Genomic DNA, 22229 nt, shown 5'->3' on the forward strand with positions numbered 1-22229 from the left:
CATGAAAAATAGCAACACTACTAGTACTAGACTACTTTATTAGCAATGTTATCAAAAATTTCGTTGACAAATTAAGCCATGACATTTACATACTATCTTTGTCCGGTTAATTGATACTTAAGTAATTAAAACGGTCGCTGTAAAAATCTGATTCATCAAAATAGACATAGGTTTACTGAAACGAACATGGAAGGTTAGACCTTATGAACACATTTTCTATCACCAGCAAATTGAAAAGCAAACATGTTATAAAAGTAGAAAGGTAACATTAGAAAGCAAATATACATATTTACCTTCACATGGTCTAACCATTGACCAAACTACAGCTCTGTTCATTCTCTAAGTCAAACACATTCATATATACATATGGCGACCAGGCCCCTCCAGCACTTGCTACATAATGTAATTACGTAATCGAACACCACAGGTTGTCTTCTAGTTTTATCAGTAACCATAGTGACAGCTGCAGCTATCTGGTTGAGGTCATTGACCTTATTTGTTCGGAACAGAAGAAGATGAAACTCAGTGAAAACGATATGTATCCCTTCCGCGAGGGAAACATAAAAATCTAGGTAGATTCTGACTGTCGAAACCTACCATGATGACGTCCCCGCTCACTAGAAAGTATTTACAACGAAGCCTTAACTTCGAATTCAACTTTTGTAAATTCCTTTACGTTTCATGCATTTGTTTCACCCCCTGCTGCATTGTCGGGGTTACCAACGAACATGTTGTACTCAATAGGTGGAGCGCTGGGCGGGATAGTCTCGTACACGTTCGGTTCTGTAGCATCTTTGTTGCGGTCGTCAAATGTTACCCACTGGCTTGGAGGGGGAGGGGCCTTTTCGGGTAAGGCTCCGGCTTCCATGTCGCCGTCAGGCCCGGCTTTGGTCGGTAACCCTGCCGTAGCGTACGCGTTCACGATTTCACCAGGGTATTCTGTAGGAAAGTTTGAGCACTATATTAGAAAATTGCACACAATATATCCAGGTAATAAGATACGCATGGTACAGGGGTGCTAAAGAATTCATATGAATTTTACGAAATACATACGATCCATCACGAGAAACATGTATTCCGCGTAATGGACCGTATGAATTCCGTAAAATTCGTATGTTTCTTTGTAATGGATCGTATGTATTCCATAGAATTCGTATGAATTCCGTAAAATTCGTATGTTTCTCGTAATGGATCGTATGTTTTCCGTAAAAGTCGTTTGAATTCCGTAAAATTCGTATGAATACTTTGAATACAAATGGATAAAATTTGTATATATCGTATACCGGGTTATGTGGGACGTTCAAATCTTATCCAGTTGCTTGAGTCTCTGTTACCTCATAATGCATGTTTATGTTAGGCAGACCACTAAGTTATATTGATACATCAAGCTATACTTACTTATTAGTAATGTATCTACAGTCAAACTGTACTTTAACCTGATTAAATGTTTACAGGTGTTCTTAAAGCAATATTATGAATTTGGATTTTTTTTGCACTGGTGAAATGATCTGGCGAAAAAATAATTTAAGACAATTTGAAATAATCTTAGTACCAACATGGTATGATTTGTTATGCAATTACAAAAAGGAAGGAAATCTTTAATTAAGATACGGTAAAAGATTTGTGAAGATACATATACGTGAATGGTGGTCATTGTTTACCTGTGTAAGCTGGTGGAATGTCAGACGTGTCGTAGACCGGATTCTCTCGGGCGGTCAAGTCGCTAAGCCGGACGTTTTGTCCCGGGAGCTTGCGACGCTGCTGACGGCAGTACATGTAGCCACCTAGCGAGATGGCGCCCAACAGCAGCAAGGCCACGACGACGCCAACTGCCACAGCTGTGCCGTTAGACCCACCTCTACTTGCTGCTTCCCCTGTTTTATAATTTCAATATCAAACACATGAGATGAATTTCCTTGCATTTGACGTTAGAAAATAACGTTGCTTAATCATTTTGCTTTTATGGACTATATCAAGTATACACACATTCATTTCCACCAGTTTCAAAATCAAAGTTAGATTTCACTGAAAAAGCTTCCAGTTTCTTCATTCTATTTACAGGTAAAGAGTAGAAAATAGTTGATAAGTTCAGAACACAAGTTCACGAAGCTTACCGCAGCCTCCATCAATCTCTATAGTACCATCGGGGCATTCGTACTTCACAGGCAGTGCCTTGAATGAGCCGGGATCTGCCATGTAGGTCTGCCCATCTACTTCCAAGGCAACATTCCCAGATGCCACCTCCATCTTGATCTCGTTTACAACATCTTGTACTTTGGCCTGAGTTTTGCTGATGCTGTCCTCCACGCTTCCATCCGACGTGTCCGGAGCGGCCTTGACCTCGATGTCCACATCCAAACCGTTGCCTGCTCGTTTGACCCTGTTGACCATGACCTTAGCCTGAGCTTTCTTGACCACTGGCAGTAATAAGTCATCACTTTTGGATTGTTCGTTCTTGATCTTGTGTAGGATTGTATTTCTTTTCATCCTGTTGACATCTTTGAGTGCTGCCATCTTTTCTTTCGCCTGCTTCTTTCTGGTCTTTTCATCCATAAGGTGCGACATGATTTCACGCTTCTTAAGATGACGATTTTCATCAGACAAGGATGACAGGACACTGGATTGCTCCTCATTCTCTGGAGATCTTCGCTTTCGTCCGCTGCTCACAGAGCACGACACGGTCATTCGGTTAGGATCGGTACACAAGTCGATGTTATTCTGTGACGCTGTCCGGCAGATACCGTTATTTTGAAAGTTTCTGATGAGGCTTGCTCTGGCAGAATCCACCGCCGATGTGTCGCTGCTGCAAGGGGCTGTACGGAAACTAAAGGACACGTTGACGGATACTGTTTGTGGCGTCGTAAGTTCTGCAGATAGAACAAAAATAGACAGGCACCGATTAAAGACTCTGATGCAGATTTTGTGAAGAGTAATACAACTTGCATCTAGAATAATGGTCATCTGTTTTACTGTATTGTTCAACATTGTTACGGATGAATATTGAGCAACTAATGTAACTTCACATCTCATACTGACAAGTTGTTGTCTTATTCTAATCTGTTCGGGCAAGTTATTTTAGATTTGTCATATTATAGTAAATGTTTTTGATGAGTTAAAATCATGGGTCCCTTTGTAAATGATTACGCACTTAATTTGGATATTTCGATGAAATGTCACATGCAAAGTCATGAGAAATAAAACTGAATCTTAAATACTTTATAATACTGTAAATGAATTTAAGTTCGCGTTATTTTTATTTCACGCTAAATGTCTGCGGTGGTTTTAAGTTGGCGGCAGCGCTTTAGTCAAATGCTGCTACAGTATTGGACACAAATGTTCGCGGTGGTTTTAAGTTCGCCGTGAAACGGTCGCCTCGAAAACCGCAAACATAAAACCACCGCGAACATTTCTGCATTTACAGTACACGTAGTATGTCCATGTATGCATACAGCAATAAATTCATTCTTTTGTATCTTACTTGTGCAGGTGAAAGCTACGCTCACGTTCCAGTTGCCACTTGGTAGACACTTGATGCTGCTGACTGTTGGTCCGTAGGTTGGCCTACAGATGACGTCACACGTCTTGACGTTAGATTTTACCACGCATTGCCCAAAGTCTCCGTTGGTAAGAGTGGGGAGGGTGTCTGTAGTGCACGCCGTGGCTAGAAACATGACATAAAACGATCAATTATCGTAGCTATTTGTTTTTATTTATTTTCCATTTTAGATGTCCTACGTATAACGCTTGAAGTCACAGTGAATTTTCGATTATGATAGCCATTGGCAAGCATATCTGGAACTGCTACGCAGTCTTTAATTATATTTCATTTTGTGGTCTGGGTCCAGGGTTTCTTTTAATCACATCCCGAATGTTCAAATGATGGAGAAGATAATGGTCATAGGATTCTTTGTCCGCTATGCAATTACAATTTGTCTTTAACGTTTTTAAAACAAAATGTACATATTTACGTTACAATCAACATGGTTGAACAATTTTTCTTTAAAAATCTAGTTGACTTCTTTGAACACCATGTAAAATAACATTACCTGGCTTTAATGTCGGAGTTGACGATACAGCAGTTGTTTCTGTTAACATAGACACAATGTTGATTAGATTTTCTTCATCAACATTTGCATAATGGAATTAACATAATTTATGCACATTGCAGTTAACCCAGTCAAGTTGAGTAGCACTACTGTGCAAGTTGGAAAAAAGAACATGCAGTTATGGACAAACTGCATGTTATTGTATTGTTTAATTGATATATATTCATGAACGTTACCGGTGCAATGGTCTATTGGGTAGAGTGTTCGCCTTGCATACGGAAAGTCATGAGTTCGATCCCCGGCCGCGTCATACCAAAGACTTAAAAAATGGTACATACTGCTTTCTCTGCTTAGCACTCAGACTTTAGGAAAGAGTATAGAAGTTAAACACACACCACTACCAGTGTACTAGCCTCATGCTGCAGTGATTGCACAAAGTTGTGTGGCCCAAGGGCTACTGAAACGGAGATGGGTGCCGACCTATGCACCATCGGTGCGGGAAGGAACTTTGACATGAACGTTACGTCTATTTAAATGCTCTCAAATGAGAGACTGAATTTCAAGCTTCACTGGTCTAATGCTCGGGTCAAGAAGGAAGCTACTTATCATGGTTTTATAATCAATGTTACCTGGCTTTATTGGCGTAACTGTTGTCTGAAGAACAGTTGTTGTCGTTGTTAAAAAAAACAAAGCATATTGAAAAATTATCCCACAAACGTTTCGAAAATGCACTGCTATACAAGAAGGAAGCTAATTCTAATGATTATATAATCAATGTTACCTGGCTTTATTTGCGAAACTGTTGTCGTCTGTAGAACAGTTGTTGTCGCTATTAAAAAAAAAAAGCATATTGAAAAATTATTCCACAAACGTTTGAAAAATGCACTGCTATACAAGAAGGAAGTTACTTGTAATTATTATATGATCAATGTTACTTGGCGTTATTGGCGTAACTGTTGTCGTCTGTAGAACAGTTGTTGTCGCTGTTAAAAAAAACAAAGCATATTGAAAAAATAATTCAACAAACGTTTGGAAAATGCACTGCTATACAACGAAACGTTTCTAGAAGCGCGAAATAAAAATCTAATATTTGCTGTCATACCTGCCACCGTTGGTGTAGGGTTGAAGCATGTCAGGTTATCCGCTTGCATCACGTGACCTTCTGCGCAGGCGCAGACTCTATCATCAGCCATTGTCGGTAGGCATAACTCATTACAGTCACCGTTACGGAAATCACACGGACCTGGGTGTAAAAAAACTTTCAATTTTTATATCAAAGTATTGCGTTTTGATCATCGACAATTTAGATAACCTTGTGAAACGTATAATAGACCATTGTCGACCTGATATACAATGGGAAGAATTGCCATTTGTATCTGTTAACTGTATCTGTTCAACATGTTTGGCTTTGTTGTGACCTGTACTTAGCCAAGTGTGGCAAAAAACGTCGCAATAAATGTGTTCATTCATTCATTCATTCATTCATTCATTCATGCATTTATTTACTCATTCATTCATTTTCTTGTTCAGATGTCTTAGAAATCGAGATTTTTTCAACCACTTTATCAAATTATCATATTTAATTTATTAATGATAAATCTAAAATTAAAAAGAAAAGAGAAGTTACAAATTTAAAAAAAAATGATTAGATAATCACACAATCGTTTATGTTTCACAAACAAATGGTTAGCTTTGCAAAAACTATTTGAAGTACATGTGATTAACATATATGAAAAAAGATTTTAATATGGTACTATATAATACCTCTTGAGAGTGGCTGATCACTGCCATCAAACATGCGGACACTGTTAGGGGTGGTCTGAAGTTGGACCGTCTTTTCTAACGTGCTCCTCAACTCGATACTGACGGTCTTGTTTGTGCGGTCCGTCCAGAAATGAAAGTCCTGGTGAAAAAGACACATTTTATTATCTCCATGAAAAATGGAGATATTGTTTTTGGCGTGTTTGTGTGTGTGTGTGTGTTTGTGTTTCCGGACTCTTGTAGTCAGCATAACTCAGGAACATCTTGATGGATTACAATGATATTTGGTATGTGGGCGGGTGTTGTGAAGCCAAAGGTCAGGGTCGATTTTGGGCCCCCTGGTATGTGACCTTGGTACTGCAGCAGAACTTCAATTTTTGTATCTTTTTTTCATTAGGCTTCGATAGCAATATATAGAATAGGCACACTTCAATTGTTCTGTCTCTAAACCACCAAGTTTATATAATACAAAAATGATATATTGGAATTGCATCAAATTTGATTTCTGTATTATATTCCTCACCATATGACCAAACTTGTCACAACATCATATGGTGTGCAGAATTAGAAATTATCATGAACCATCCACCTTATTGGACTTGACAGGATTTCCTTAGTATATGATTTATTTACTGCTAGTTGCCAAGTACCTTATAGGCGGCTATTCCGAAAAGTTCTCCAGCGTTGCTTGTCCAGAGCAGTTCGGGATCCTCCCCGCGAAGGTTGGAAAACATCACGGTTCCAGTATCACCATCAGCCCAATAAATCCTGCCGTTTCAAAAATGCCATTATACCTCCCAAATACCACCAGTGAAACAAAATAATACAAAAAAGACGTGAAGTATATATTTTATTTTATCTGATTAGATTTAGAATTGCAACCGATACACGTGGGACGTAGCTGGTGTTGTCACCCACACATAATATACCCGTTTGTACACCTGGTTGGAATGAGGATAGTCGTGTAAATTGCCCTTCCTAAGGGCATCGGTGGCGTCAGGGTTAGGGTTAGGAATACGGTTAGGGTTAGGAATAGGGTTTGTATGGCCTCCGTCAGTATTGACCATGGTAAAGTCATAATTCACAACAGCCCTACGTAGCATCGACTATGGTTAGGGTTAGGGGACGAAACGATGGGTTCTGAGCTGAAACCCCCACCGTTACGCCACACGACCCCACTAGTATGATTGAAGTGAACTTACCAACTGTTAAGGATGTCGATTGAGATGCCATTTGGTGTACCAATGGACGCACCAGATTGTGACGAAACGATCACTTCTTTGTCGGTTCCAGCTAAGGTAGATCGGGAGATGCGGCCAGTTTCAGTCCAATACAGTAACCTGAAAGTATGATAAGCAGATGTTAGGCTATTTCAATGATACCCATTTTAACAATGTTCATGGTACGTCTAACGTGTCCACTACGGATATTGATCCAAAGAAATACTCGAAGAATTTACAAAGTTATTAGTAATAAAAGTTAAAATTAGGTATGAAACAAACTTGATAAGAGTTTAACCAATAGAATGAATGGAAACGTTAACACTACTCATACAATGAATATTACCTACTCTAATGCTTCTATAGATTTATCCATATCAGTATATTCTTACGTAACATACAAAAAGATTCAGTGTTGCTTACTTCTGCTCAGGATGCACGGCGATTCCACTTGGTTGATCAAGGCCCGACAGAAGAACCTTTCTGAAACTACCGTCTAACCGTGCAACACTGATGGTCCCATTATCCTTCTCCGTCCAGTAGATGTTGGAGGTCATCCAGTCAACCGCCAATCCTATAAGCACAATGTTTATCAGTTAACATTGGTGGCGTCGCGGTGACGTAGTGGCAGGGTGTTTGGTCCCAGAACCCAGAAATACCGGGTCCGAATCCGGGGTCCCTTGATTTGTCCCGTTGACGTTGTGCCCTTGGCACTTTACACGACTTTATCCAGTTTACTCAGGTGAAAATAAGTACCTAGCTTAAGGACATCCCTCGGATAGGACGTTAAATGGAGGTCCCGTGTTAGAGGAGAGTCACACCCCAAGCACGTTAAAGAACCCAACACACGTATCATGAAAGAGTAGGGGTCCTTCCCGGTGTGTGTGGATCATATAAATCTGTCCAGATATGCAGCCTGTGCTCTTCAGTACAAACCTGGTATGTTACACCTTGATGTGGTTTACCGGGTATGCAATACAAACAAACAAACAAACAACAAACAAATTATGAATATTCCTAAACTCTCAGTGAAGAATCTGCACAAATGGGCATAATTTAGTCTGATAGCGGCCATCCGTAACCAGTCAACGGGTAGAGGCCATAAAAGTCCCGGATAGCGGGAGTTTGCGTTATACAGACTAGACATTATGTAGGGAAATGAATTCGAAAACGTGGTACGACCTTCTGTTCCTTGTCCTCCTGTATAGATCGTCAATGAGGATTTTGCTGTCAAGTCGTATTTCTGGATGCTCTGTGTTCCATCGGTCATCTCTTTTGAGTAGTAGATTGCTTTCTCTGGTAACAAGTAAAAAAAAAATGTTTTGAGTGTAAGAATTACATTGTATATGGTCAAATACGGACCTTACACATAACACGACATGACATTACATAACACAACATAACACAACATAACATAACATAACATAACATAACATAACAACATCAATTAAAAATAACATCATAAATAATAACATCACATAGAATAACATTTGTCATATGTACTTCTAGCACATCGTCAATCCCAAAAATATTTAACGAAGCCGTATTACACTCTCCGCCCACATATACTACGTATCCAAAAAGCTACACATAGAACAATGGTTTCTCAAACATTACATTTCATAGAAAAATGACAATAGACAACCACCTTTGTAATTGAAGTCCATAGCAACTGTCTTCCCTCCCCTCACTAAGACAGCTGGTTTAGAGTCTGCAGTTTCAGGCAGGTCGACCAGGTTGTGTGGGAACTGCAGTATGCCCTCATCCGTGGACACAAGTAGAGCCTTGGTGAAGAGGTGGTCATCTGAGGGAAATCATCTCTTATGGTTAGACATGTTTCATGGTACTTCTCCGTAAGAAAGCATATGGTGCATTTCAAGAGACCGAATTTGTTAGATTTCTGATATGTTTATAGATTAGTTACCATTTTTAAATGTTTTCATTTCAAGATACAAAACATAGAAATTGTCCCCAGCACTTGTCTACCTAGTTGTATTGCATTGCAGTGATAGCCTGCATCTACAATGCACTTTAATGGGAAGACAGAAAATCACATGATATTTCCTGATCATCATTCTATCTGTACGTATGAGAAATAAGACGACTTACTTTTTTCGGATAGAATGACTTACTTTTCACACAGGTGTGTTGGTCCTCCGCAAGGTTGTAGTTAGGTAGACACAGACACTTGTGTCCACTTTGATCTCCGACACAGGTGTGCTGACAGCCGCCATTGTTTACCTGGCAGTCAGCTTGATATGAAAAAAAAATACAAGAGACCCTTAGTAAAAGAAGCAAAAGAAGCAAAAGTTAGCATGGTAAAAAATTGATCTTACAATATTATAATAACATTTACGTCACATTACTATAACTACATATTGAACAATTGATCTTACTACATTGTAATAACATTTACCTCACATCACGGTAACTGCATATTGTAAAAATAGCTCTATCACCCAATTGGAAGCACCACCCATGGCTATCACACCTGTACTATTACTAGTATTAGAAAGGCCCTGAAAGAGCTATTTTCTCTATTCAAACACTACCATGGTTGTAAATGTATTTGTATTCATAAATCTCAAACACGTGATTGGAAGTGTGAATGTGTTTGTGCCCGTGTGTGTGTGTGTGTTGACGTTTTCTGATTCTTGATATTGAAATTTAATCAAAATCTTTAGCCTCTATACCATGCACATTTTATTCTGACACTATTCATTTTACCACAAGGATACACAGGTATTTAGCATGGGTGCCAATCTAGTCAATCCACGATAAACTAGGATGGCATCAACATGAAGGCTAACAGATACATGGTGTGTCACCTACATTGTGTCTGAGGTTGTCTGCTCTCGTCATAGAACTCAACTCCCAAAATGTTTTCGCCTTGGGGACTGAAAGCCTTGATTCCTCGAGAGTTATGGATGAAGTTAAGAGTAGTGTCTTCCCAGTCAGACGCCAAGATCTCTTCCTAAATTGAAAAGAAAAATACGTGATTCAGGTAACAAAGAACATACTTGGCAAATAATTCAACAACGTCTTGAGCTTGCCCAGCCGATCTAAAAGTAAATATTTAGCGGTAACTGTTTTCTTTCCAGTTGTTTCTGATTATTCTATCAGAGATATACAATGGTGGGGGCGTGTGGCGTAACGGCAGGGTGTTCCTGGGGTACACGACGTTCCTCACTCCATCAGGTGTAAAAATAGATACCTTACTTTAGAGGGGGAAGTAAAAGACGGTGGAAGAAGAGGATACAATGCCCTAGACAACCCGCTATCCCCACGGCCTCGAAAAAGGTTCAATATAATTGTATTTTCAGACAAATTTATATATCAAGTAACATGTGAAGACTAAAAATGACTATAGTTTACTTCTAATTATTCTGAATAACATGCTGTTTGAAAAAACATCTGATCATTTCGAAGTCGTAACTGGAAATACTATGACAGACAGTTTACCAGTGAGTAGGAGTTATGATGGGCTGGTGTACTTACACCATCAAATGTGATGTCGTAGAAATGTGTCCGCGATAGAGAGTAAAACTGTTGCCTGTTGCCGCCGTCAAAGTCACATGAGTCGATGGTGTCAAGCTCGGTGTCGGCAAAATACAACCTTAGAAAACAGCAACGTAAATTAAAGTAGGTTTTAAAATTGAACCAACTAGTTTGGTAAGGATGGTACTAAAGAATTTCATCGGTACAAACTTGATTCTGACTAACATCAAGTAAGAATTAATAACTGAAAATATTGAGTAACGAAATTACAAGTACACCGAATGACAGTTACTGAAGCAACTGGATACAAAAGTGCCTTTCCCAAGGGCACAACGTCGGGGCATGTTTAGCATCGAACCCGGGACCTATTGGTTCTGAGCCTGAATTTCCACATTTTATCCAGTTGCTTGAGTAACTGTCATTTTGGTGTGTATCATATTACCTGAATGTCTACACTTCATCAACGTGAAAAGCCCAATACATATAAAGGACGATATTCATATGACCACTGAAGGATACATTTGATGATAACATACATTTTAAATTAAAAAAATGTAAATTTAGTTTCTAGAGGCTATTAAAATCTAATAGCCTGTTGAAACTATACTTATATTACGTGTTATTTACCATACATTGTACCTGATGCAATCGTTGTGCAATAAACTTTCACTTGACTTGACGTAAAAACCTGCTTCGGTTCGAATTTAGTTGCATCAGGTCATCGTTCTTGCTTTTACTTACCTGTTGGTTGCGTAGTCAATCACCAGACCGCTTGGTCTTCCGAGATTAGATTCGACGATCGTGGTACGATTTTCTCCGGACAGCATGGATCTCTCAATTTTGGGCGACTGGCCCCAGTCACTCCAAAACAAGAACCTACGATTTCAGATAGAATCATTTAATTCAAGAACCAAATGAACCCTCTTCAGGATGTTCAGAGTGAGAAAAACCAATGATAAGGACCAAATTTGTAGGCAGGTGTAAGGACAAATACATTAACAGGCAGCTGTAAAAATGTCAATACAATAAGATTTTTTTTAAATTCCATCTTATATCATAGCACATTTGTATCATGATTAATATATTTTCAGTGAGATGGAGGAGGGCATCGTATTAGGCTTCTTCCCTCCACTTGTACTGTTTCAAATACTTTCTTTGCGTCACTGTTATTGTTTATATGTGCGAATAAATAAACCAAAACAAAATAATAAAAACCTAAATGCTCTGTATCGTTGCCGTAAATATCAAAACGGTGTCTTTAATATGAGAACATGCCAAAGGCATCATCATTGATGTTAACTTAAACCACATAAACGGCGTCTTAAAAAGTAGTAAGATGTATGTCAACGTACGCTGTTGCTGGATCCACTGCGATTCCTCTCGGTTTGTCCAGACCTGTTTCGGTGATGATGTGACTGTTGCCACTGCTATTACCCGGACGGTAGGAGACCATGGTGATTCTGTTGTAGTTGAAGTCGGTGTAGTACAGATTTTGGTTGACCCAATCAGCAGCTAGAACTTCTGCCCCAGCTGAGATTCCCGTCTTCAAAGTTGTTACTTGTCCTGTGTTGACATCAACCTAAGGGAAAGTTTTTGCATGAATGAAAAGTGATACATTGAGACATTCGTATCTCTCGTTGTATATACTTACTATAGACAACCAATCTTTGAATGCATCGCAAATGTGTCCTTTTCTTGGTAACAAAGTACTAATCTTAAAATAACGTTGGGTTGTGTGGCTAGAGGGAGATCATTAAACGACTCCCAGAATTACTTTGTGAGAGGAATCAAGGAGGCCAACTACATCAGAGCACCCAACCATCAACAGAGACGGGCTGTGTTTAAAATCTCCTCGCCGTCTTGACCAACCACTTCATCTAGATGATTTGTCACTAGAATTCTAAAACATATGTTGCAGGCAATTAAAACATTCTATGAGAGAACTATTAAAGCTAGAACAAAATCTTAACTCAGTGCTTGAATAATATAAAGCGCAAGATCATTCCAAGGCGATGCCATTGCACCCATGTTACAAATCTTTGACGAAAACAGACAAACTCTGTGATGACCCCAAACAACAATTCCTTGGCTCTGGTGCACAATTCTAAAGGTACCCGTCAACTTAAAGTATTGCTACATTGAAAGATAATACACTTTGAGTGCAATACAGTTTACAATGTTCTCCTGGTTACCTGCTGTATCTCCTTCTGTCCAATATCGATCCAGAAGATCCGACCATGACGAAAGTCGTAGTCGAAGGAGACAATGACAGATGGTGGACTGGCTGACATCACCATGGTAAGAGGCAGATCCTGGACCTCAGGAGATCTGGCGATACTGCTGTTTCCTTCCAGCATAGTAAGTACCGTCTTTCCGCCCACCTCATTGATCCAAAGAAAGCTTGGTGACTTTATTTCTGTATGGAAATAAAAGGTTATCACACTGATGCCAACCACTGTCTTTTGACTATAGAACAATTTCGTATTAACTTCAATGAGATGAATAATGATAATATTTCATTCTTTGTAGCAGGCCAAGGGCCCATGTATATACCCACACTTTCAATCTATGTCTAGTATTAGAAAATCTGTTTTTCTTATTCGTTTTTGACCATAATATAATAAACAAATCCATCTCAACCTATCCCTTCAGCATCATAACGAGACGAGAAGAAGTCATATTTTAGTTAAGTATTAGACGTCCTGTTAGTGTCATTATATATACTTTTGTATCAGTATGCCTGTACTTAGCCCTATAGGGCATGGCTGTACGATAAAGGTTATCATTATCATTATAAAACAATAAGGACAGTATACAGCGTTCACACAAGGTAAGATAAGGAATTGCGTAAGGAAAGTTGTGAAAGTTATACGTAGTGAAAGAAAACCATCATTTTACTAATGCCTGATGACTCGATGGAAATGCTTACCGGGAGGAGCACAGGTAGCGTTGTCATTTTGAAGACTGAAGTAAGCTCTGCAGACACAGGTTCTCCCTCCAGGACGGGCCAGACACATGTCCTGGCAGCCGCCATTCGACACTGAACAGGCTACGAAAAGGGTACGAGAAACATGTTTCAAACTAGCACTTAAAAACTTACATGTCTTATGAACAGAATTCAGTTGCATATGAAATAGAATAGTGAAGAAATATCCATTCGACCAAGATTTGTCACACTTATAAAGATAAAGATAAGTAAATACGCGTTCGGTTCGGATTCACGTCAAACACGTCGGATAGAACATGATCGAACATGGTGCGGGATCAGAAAAAGTCTGGAAATATTAAGGCCAGATTTGACCAACGACAACGTGGCTGACCTAGTACGGGTGAAGTGATACTACATTTGAAATATTTACTCAAGCAACTGGATAAAATTTTAAAAGTTTATTCAGTTGCTTGAGTAATTTATTTTGGCTATCTTACTACCTGTATGTCTAACCTTCATCAACGATACTACATTTCATAGATGCCGGGCTTTTAACATGGAAACATTTAAAGTTTTCTTGCTGTGTTTCTTTTTCTACTTCTAATTTGAGCTCCTTGGCAAATTGTCATTCAATAAAGGTGAACCCTTACCATTGGAAACGTTTGTCACTATGTCAGGACTGTATATGGTAATACCGCGAAGACTGGAGAACCCATCTTCCACCACACGGCTGGTCGTCTGATCTGATTGCGATTTTAAATTCCTACAATCAGGAAAGAAAGATGGTTTAGCATTTTCGGATGAATCACTTATTGCTGATCACAGTAATGTAAACCTGAGAAATTTCGGTGGTGCTGTTTGGATGCGTTTATTCAAAATTTAGGAAGTCAAACTGGAACATTCAAGCTGTAACACGACTCTACAGTGGATTTCTGGTCTCTAGACACTAGACTACACACTAGTTTTTTCTGTAGATTATGTACTCTTTTATATCAGAAGTGTGCCAACTTTTGGTTGAAGTTTTGTGATATTAAAGACCTATTTATGATCCATTTATGATCACATCTGGCATGTTCAAATAGTGTCCGACATCTGAGGCAAAACCGTGCCTGTTGTTGCCGTGATACAAAGAAAATAGCTGCAAATATATAACACGACTTACGCTCCTATATAGCTGTCGGAAGTGCTTGTCCAGAACAGCTCATGAGTATGCAGGCTGAGCCCAAAGAAGCTGGTGTCGGATTGGGACACCACGGTTCGCCGATTGCTGCCATCCAGATCAGAGCTTTTTATCATGTTCAAGTAGATCTCACACCAGTATAGGCGGCGTTCTATGGAGAGAGCACAGTCCTGTTAACAAATCTAATATTCTCTAGCCTTGTGCACCAGTTAAATAGTCTTTTATGTCTTCACTCCTTAGGCGTCGCCAGAAATATTTGAAAGTTAGATATATTTAGATTTCAATCCAGAAATTCTGCCCATCATTTTGGTAACAACACACATATGGGAATTTTCAGCTGACGAAATTTGATCAATTACAACATTGAGAAACTAGATTAAGTACTTGTGCTACATGTAATTCAAGTTTGCTATGTTAGTTTAGCGATTGCAGGGTCTTTTTTATAATATGACTAGGTATTGAATTTTTTCTTTTTTATTTGAGTCGAATGTGTGATAGTTGTGTACCGATATGTTAGAAATACAGAGAACGCTAGCGACCTAAAAAAAAAACACCCCTTCAAATGAAATAGTATGGCTACCCTGCGACGTCACAAAATCAACATGGCGGCCACCGGTACCAAACATACCAACGGATCCAACAAAGGTTTTTCTACGCAAACCTATAATAGAACGTACCGCTCAAATCTAGGGCGATTCCTGTAGGGTTGTCTAGATCACTATCGATGATTACAGTCCTCTCACTACCGTCCATAGCAGCCCGCTCAATCCTCGCAGGATCCCACCAAAATCCCTCATCTGCCCAGTACATGTAGCTATTGGGAAAGGAAGGCGTGTAAGACCAAAAGGCTGCTTATTAATCTATAATTATATTCTTATCCATTCATGAATCTTTAGGGTCTTCTCTTCAATTATAGAATACATTACTTACTAGAGACAAAAACAGATGAGAAAAGTATGTATACTTTCGAGTCATTGATATATACCCTTCTTTTGGATCCAAGGCTATGCCGCTCGGCCAGGCAAGGTCTTCAGACACCAGAGCCCGAGCATGACTTCCGTCCATTTTTGCAACGCCGATTATTTCTGTCCAGGAGTCTATCCAGTAGATGTTCTGTCCAGCGTAGTCCAGGGCTAGTCCATCTATTGAGTTCACACCTGGTAAAATATAAGACAATGGTAAGTTACAATATCAACAAACACTTCTACTGCAGATGATGCTTAATGTAACAAGAGGATGCAAATGTTGTATGTAGACTTGTTGTTCGCTCACGTATGGAAGTGATTAATTTTTTTAAATTCAGTTTTACAACATATGTAGAAGGATTGACATAACAGGTGACTATCACCTTTTCAAGATGTCAACCCAGACCAGACTGTAAAGTTTGGGCCATCGCATACCGGGCCATGCCCCTAATCTTTTTCGAAAGGTGTCGTGGATTCTTTAACGTGCGCGGGGTTTGGTTCTCCCCAAACACGGGACCTCTATTTAACGTCCTATCCGAGGGACGTCCCTAAACCTAGGTATCCATTTACACCTGAGTGAAGTGAGGAAATTTGTGTTAAGTTCTTTTCCCAAGGGCACAAACCTCCGGGTGCATGTCCGGACATGTCTTGGGGCAAGCCGGGAAAGAACTCGGGTTCCCATGTTTGACGGCCGAATGTTCTAGCCGTTACACAACGCCACGAGTAGTGGCGGTTAGTATATTGGCAGTTATGGTAACTACAAGGTGACTACAACATTTTCTTTTTTAATTTGACGCATTCAACTACGGGATGTTTGTGGAGGGGTTTCTACAAACCAAATCAAAACAAACTTACTGATAACGTCATCATCAATCAGCACCTCCATCTTAGAGCCATCTCTTTTAGCCCGATAAATTTTCTCGTCATAGTAATCGGACCAATAGACATAGTCCGTCTCTGGGTCATAGTCGAGTGCAATGGGAGAGGTGGAATGTAGCGGAAGTGTGACATTTGAACCGGAAGTGACGTTAACCTCCGTGATGTAGCCTGTCCGATAATCGGCTACCAGGATGAAGTCCTCTCTTGAGTACCGATCTTGAAAAGAACAGAACACGTTTGTTATAATTCAGGTAAGCAGTCTACATCGTTAGTGTTTTGACAAAAACTTATTGCATCACAAAACAATTCATTGCCATATAGGTAAAGATGAAACAAATAGATAAAAAGTGGCTTTGTGGCAAGGGTGTTATCCCATTGTGATTGAGGTTGCTGACAAGTCACTGAAACGTGGGCCAGGTAAATTCCAATTATGTTGTGATTCAAGAATGTCATGTATTCCTTTGACTTGAAGCTATTCGTGGACATAAGCTCCACCTATACGATGTAATGCTAGGCAAATTCAGATAATGCATCAATTACCATCGTCAATCACTGCTATTTCTTTACTTTTAGTTTCCATAGAGCCTTTACTATTCAACGAATACAGTAGACGACGTATGGATTATACATGAATGCAATTTAGTTATGATTTTCAGGATCTTAGACAATGAGACCTTAATGTACCATTAAGTCTAAGTCATTGGTGAACGTTGAACTAATGTCTGTTACATGGCTCCTGATATCAACAAGTCTGTATAGACTAACAGTAGTAACTGTAGTAGTAGTAGTAGTAGAAGTAGTAGTAGTAGTAGCAGTTAAGTAGTAGTAGTAGTAGTGCTAGTAGTGGTGGTGGTAATAGTAGTAGTAGTAGAAGTAGTAGTAGTAGAAGTAGTAGTAGTGGTAGTAGTGGTAGTAGTGGCGGTAGTAGTAGTAGTATCAGAAATGCTGCCTTGGCTGACCACTGTACATGTACATGTATTGCCTTGTTGCGATCTTAAGAAAAAAAAAAACGGCAATAAGACAACCATAAGTCTGTACACAATGCATGGACATGGACAGTCGCTAACATGGACAGTCTGTCTTGATGGATGGAATCTTGTACCTGTTGGTGGCGGTGGTGGTGTAGTTGGAATAATCGTAGCTTGTATGTTGGAACAGGTCACTTCGTCCGCCTGGATGTAGCGTCCTTCTGCGCAGGCGCACACGCGACTGTCTCCTGATGGCAGGCATAACTCCATACACCCTCCGTTCCGCTGGTCACATGCACCTTTTGATGGAATAAGAAAATGTGAATTATTTTTGGCGACGCCTCGGGGGCGGAGCCGTTGGTATAGTCCTAGGATCGGGAATGGAAGAAATCTAAATATTCCAAGCAAGCAATCCCTAGAGAATCATTTTAGCAATACCTTGTTAATAACAATAGTTTTTGTTTCCTTACACTAAATATTCTATGAAATCATACTTTTGTGATGAAAAGAAATGTTATTCTTCTGCAAAGTTTACGTGTCAATTATTTCAATTTCAAAGGCTGCCGTAATACCAGCAATGACATCAACCATAGGTGATGATGTGACTTACTTGGATATAAAAGCTGCTCCGTGTCATCATAGAGTTTGATGTTGTATGCTGATGCCGACAGTGCAATAGTCCTACCGTCGTTGAGCGTCGCTCCAGAGTATGCTCTTCCATGTGTCAAGCTTTGGGTGCTGTTATCCGTCCATAGAATATAATCCTGTTAACAGTTAAGCAAAAAATTCAATAACAGAATGATGTATTATTCATTGATAAAGAAACCTAGCTGATGCTAAACGACAAAATTGAATGCAAACTTTCACTGAAATCCTTGGTTTTCAAGCTTTCAATATTCTATGAATGTACATTTCATTTAAAGATCAACAGTTCTTGCCAGCAATGGTAGATTATAGGCGTAAGGTTTTTTTTAGGTTGAGGGCTAAAGAAAGATAGTGGCTATTAACCCTATCTAGACCGAGCATTTTTGAGACTTCTTGGACGGGGGAGGGGGCTCTTTCGACCCCCCCGTCATAACTTCCGAACGGTATGCCCTTTCATCACCAAATTTGCAGGGAGTGATGTTCACCTAAAGTTTTATAATTCCTGTAATTTTGGTGACGTTATGACGTCATCGATGTGATTCTAATGGCTAAATAGGGAATTCCCATGATATCTATACGTATTAGACAAAATAGTGCGTATTACTGCCCCAAAAGCGCCACCTACATCGGCTACTTATAGCGGTGAGAAGCAGTACTCCAGTCAGGAGTTCTGATGAAGACATCGAAACGTGAGCAGGCTCAGATCCGTTAAGTCAAAGTTGACCCCTGCTGCCTAATTAACGGTTCACTTGAACTTTCGGGTGGAATACAGCACTATAGGATGATGGTTTAGCAAATTTTTTCTAATGAAGTGTAGGACCATCATTATATGAAATGGCCAGACCAAATGGTAGTTCAAAATTGCCTTCTAATATTACTAGTATCAAAATATTAAACATGTCATAAATTTTCAAACTTTAGCCAGCATGTGGCCAACTTTGATTTTCATTAGACAAATTTGACATGTGTGTTTTCAGCAATGATCATTCTACAAAACTGTAGAGTGACCAGGTACTGTACTAACATTGCATGGTAGATATTCATAAATTTGTATAATATTTGTACAAAAATTGCAGGTTTCAAATATTCATGAAGGCCAAGCAAAGTACTGGCATTTCTGACCACCATGGTCACTCTACAGTTTTGTTGTACAACATGTCTACTTTCCATACATATGTTTTATGCTGGAAAAAAGTATAACACGGTGAGCCACAACTTAAAAGAAAATAAGATGACAAAATCTAACTTTTTATTCCTCCAAAGGTGAAATATGACCTCTTTGTTTGAATAAGTGGACAATACAGCTAATCAAATTGTTGACATAGCACGCAGACAGCAAGCTGAGAGACTACCTGGGTAAAACAATAGGTACCTCATGGCTGGATCATACCTTTAATTGGCCCATTCTGTTGGAACATTCTAGGCCTGGCTTTGTTTTTCAACAATATACAAACATGGATCAAGTACAACTTTTTAGTATGTAATACCAAGGAGGTTATATAACCTCCTTGGTAATACATGTATCATGGAACGTTATTCCACCACACTCTCCATTGTGTTAGCATATCAATTGGCAGTCCGGTCCTCTGGTTTCCTTCCACTCGATGTCTGTACTGTATCCATAATTTCAAACACACATGTTCCACCATTTTGAAAATGGAGGAGTATACCATTGTACTCCAAGGGGTGCACCAATCAACTCCCCTGGAGAAACTATCTTCATCTTCACCTTGACCAAACACCAGGTAAATTGTTCAAGGGACTAGGTCAAGGTAAGTAGTTAGGTAGGTATAGGCGAAGTACTCCGCGGCCTCAGCGAGATTTAGATTATAACGCAAAATTCGTCCGCCTGCCGCGTGGTATAGCCCCGCCAGCTTCACTATGTAGCCAATGCTCATCTGACATGACCATCTGACGATTGTTTATATTCTCCAACTTCCAAGCAGAGCCTTCGATCAGGGGTCTAGTAGGGAGGGCACCGTTTTAAATTGCGGCTACTACTAACCCCCCAAACGAAACCTCTGTTTGAAAATAATCTCTTTCCCTCTCGCGGCCCCAAATGTTTCAACATTGGTAGAATACTTTGGGAACTATCAAAGCAGAAATGTTAAATCCAGCTTGTTTTTTTCTGTGTTTCAAGCAAGGATTAAAGTTAAACCTCGGTGGTTTCAAGCAGTGCATGCAGTTAGTCTGCGGGAGGGACACTCCACAAAAAATCGCACATCCCCAGATATATCAAGGTTTTTATTCCAAGGAATATCAGCTAACCTGTTAAGTCTATCTTGCAGACTCAACATCCCTTATTGTTTTTTTTTAAAGAAACAGTTTTCTCATAGTGCCTGGTCCTGAGTTTTTGACTTTTTTAAAAATCTAAAATTTCTTCATACACTGAAAAGCTGACAGCATGCCCAATACACACTTGGCGAAATAATTCCCAGACAATAATACAAAGAACCCTGCTTCACACCCGCCAGGGTGCCAGGTAGGAGCTCACCTGGCCACAGGCACCCCTCCTGCAAAGTTTTCGCAGTAGGCGGAGAGAGGGCAATTAGCAAACAATGGGGGAAATTGGGGTCAAAGGTGGTTGCTATGTGTTGCTAGGGCAGCCAACACCCTCTTTGCTGGGGGTCCAATTTTTGACTTAACGGGGGTGAGGGTGAGAATTACCGGTTGTGTAAAAAGAATCTCCAATGCTCTATGTTCTACCAACCTGATGAAATTATTTTCGGGAGTGCCTATTACTGATTTAAAGGTATGCCAAGACATTTGACGTCAGCGGTGACTAAGTTGACGTCAAAATTACGTAGAAGAATGGCGTCATGTGTTGTTAGCGACCCCCAGGGATCCGCCATCTTGGATTGGCCATTTTGAAATTTTTTAAATACATTTCTTTTCATTTATGACCCCAAATAACAATCAAAATAGACTAAAAACATTAATCTGAATGTTTCTGGTTAGGAAAATTCCAGGTTATGACGAATTCAAAGGCGAAAATGCCTGTTTATACCGAAAATAATAACCTTGTCCGCCATCTTGGATTTTGAGCGATGACGTCATCAAATTAGCATAATTTATGAACATTGAATCATGACAGCTACATTTAATCATATATGATGTTATACATGAAGGAAACTAATGTGGTTGAGCAAGAAAACATTGGAAACAACTGTGTTTAAATCAAAATTAGTAGCGTTTCGCCATACGACCCCACACTATACTAAGGACAAAAAATAAAGTCAAAGAAAGACAGAAGGTAAAGGGGAGATGCAATATCTTACCTTATAGAAGGCAACGCCAAACAGATCCGCACTGCCCCCCGACCATAAGGTCTGGACATCGCCACCGTCGAGGTCACAGGACTGCACATTACCAGGGCTCGTGGTCACCCAGTATAACCTGTAACGTACAATGTACCATGTTTCAACAACACATTTTATATCCCCAGTATGATGTCAAGAGAATATCCGATTAATGTATTAGCTTACTTATATCTTATCACAGGCCTAGTCTGTGCGCGATATAGTTGTAATGAGTTGGACAGCTGTTGATGAAAACTTTCTCATTGATAAGAAAACAGACGTTGTTTAAGACATTGTTTTAGATCTATTTCTGTTTTAACCCTATCCAGACTGGGGGGGGGGGGGCTAAAAGTGCCCGCGCCAACTTTGACATCGTATAACTGCCGAACGACATATGCTAGGACTACCAAACTTGGTGACTTTTCCTAAAATTTAGTTGGCAACAAAATTATGATAAAAGTATAAGTTTATTACTTTTCGTGTTGCCATGGCAACGGGTTTCTGAAAGCCATTTAATGCCAAAATCACTGATTTTTTTAAAACAATCATATCTCTTAGGTTTTATTGCTGAACCACACTAGTTTTCCTACATGAATAGCATCATATGTAATTAGATGTAATTTTCATGATTTAATATTCATAATTTATGCTAATTTGATGACGTCATCGATCAAAATCCAAGATGGCGGACAATTCCACTATTTTAGGTATCAACAGGCTTTTTTGCCATCAAAATCGTCACTACGTGGCATTTTCTTTACCAGAAACGTTTAGATTAACATTTCTTGTCTATTTCCAGTGTTTCTTGGAGTCAGAAATGGAAAAAAAGTATTTTCGAA

General features: G+C 39.5%; 2 protein-coding genes across 2 annotated transcripts in view; both read right to left on the bottom strand.

Moving 5' to 3' along the window:
- The window catches only part of LOC136423329 (low-density lipoprotein receptor-related protein 6-like), an 85783-nt gene that overhangs the window by 59220 nt on the left and 4334 nt on the right, over positions 1-22229 (bottom strand). The window lies entirely within an intron of this gene.
- On the bottom strand, positions 666-4714 carry LOC136423244 (uncharacterized). Its single transcript, XM_066411353.1, has 6 exons — positions 4676-4714; positions 4047-4085; positions 3479-3661; positions 2115-2867; positions 1662-1874; positions 666-939 (listed from the first exon to the last, which is right to left on the bottom strand). Exons 4-6 carry the CDS (start codon positions 2683-2685, stop codon positions 680-682), a joined length of 1044 nt encoding a protein of 347 aa, XP_066267450.1. The 5' UTR covers positions 2686-2867; positions 3479-3661; positions 4047-4085; positions 4676-4714; the 3' UTR covers positions 666-679.

This window comes from Branchiostoma lanceolatum, chromosome 17, assembly GCF_035083965.1.
Source record: "Branchiostoma lanceolatum isolate klBraLanc5 chromosome 17, klBraLanc5.hap2, whole genome shotgun sequence".
In the NCBI taxonomy this organism is placed as follows: domain Eukaryota; kingdom Metazoa; phylum Chordata; class Leptocardii; order Amphioxiformes; family Branchiostomatidae; genus Branchiostoma; species Branchiostoma lanceolatum.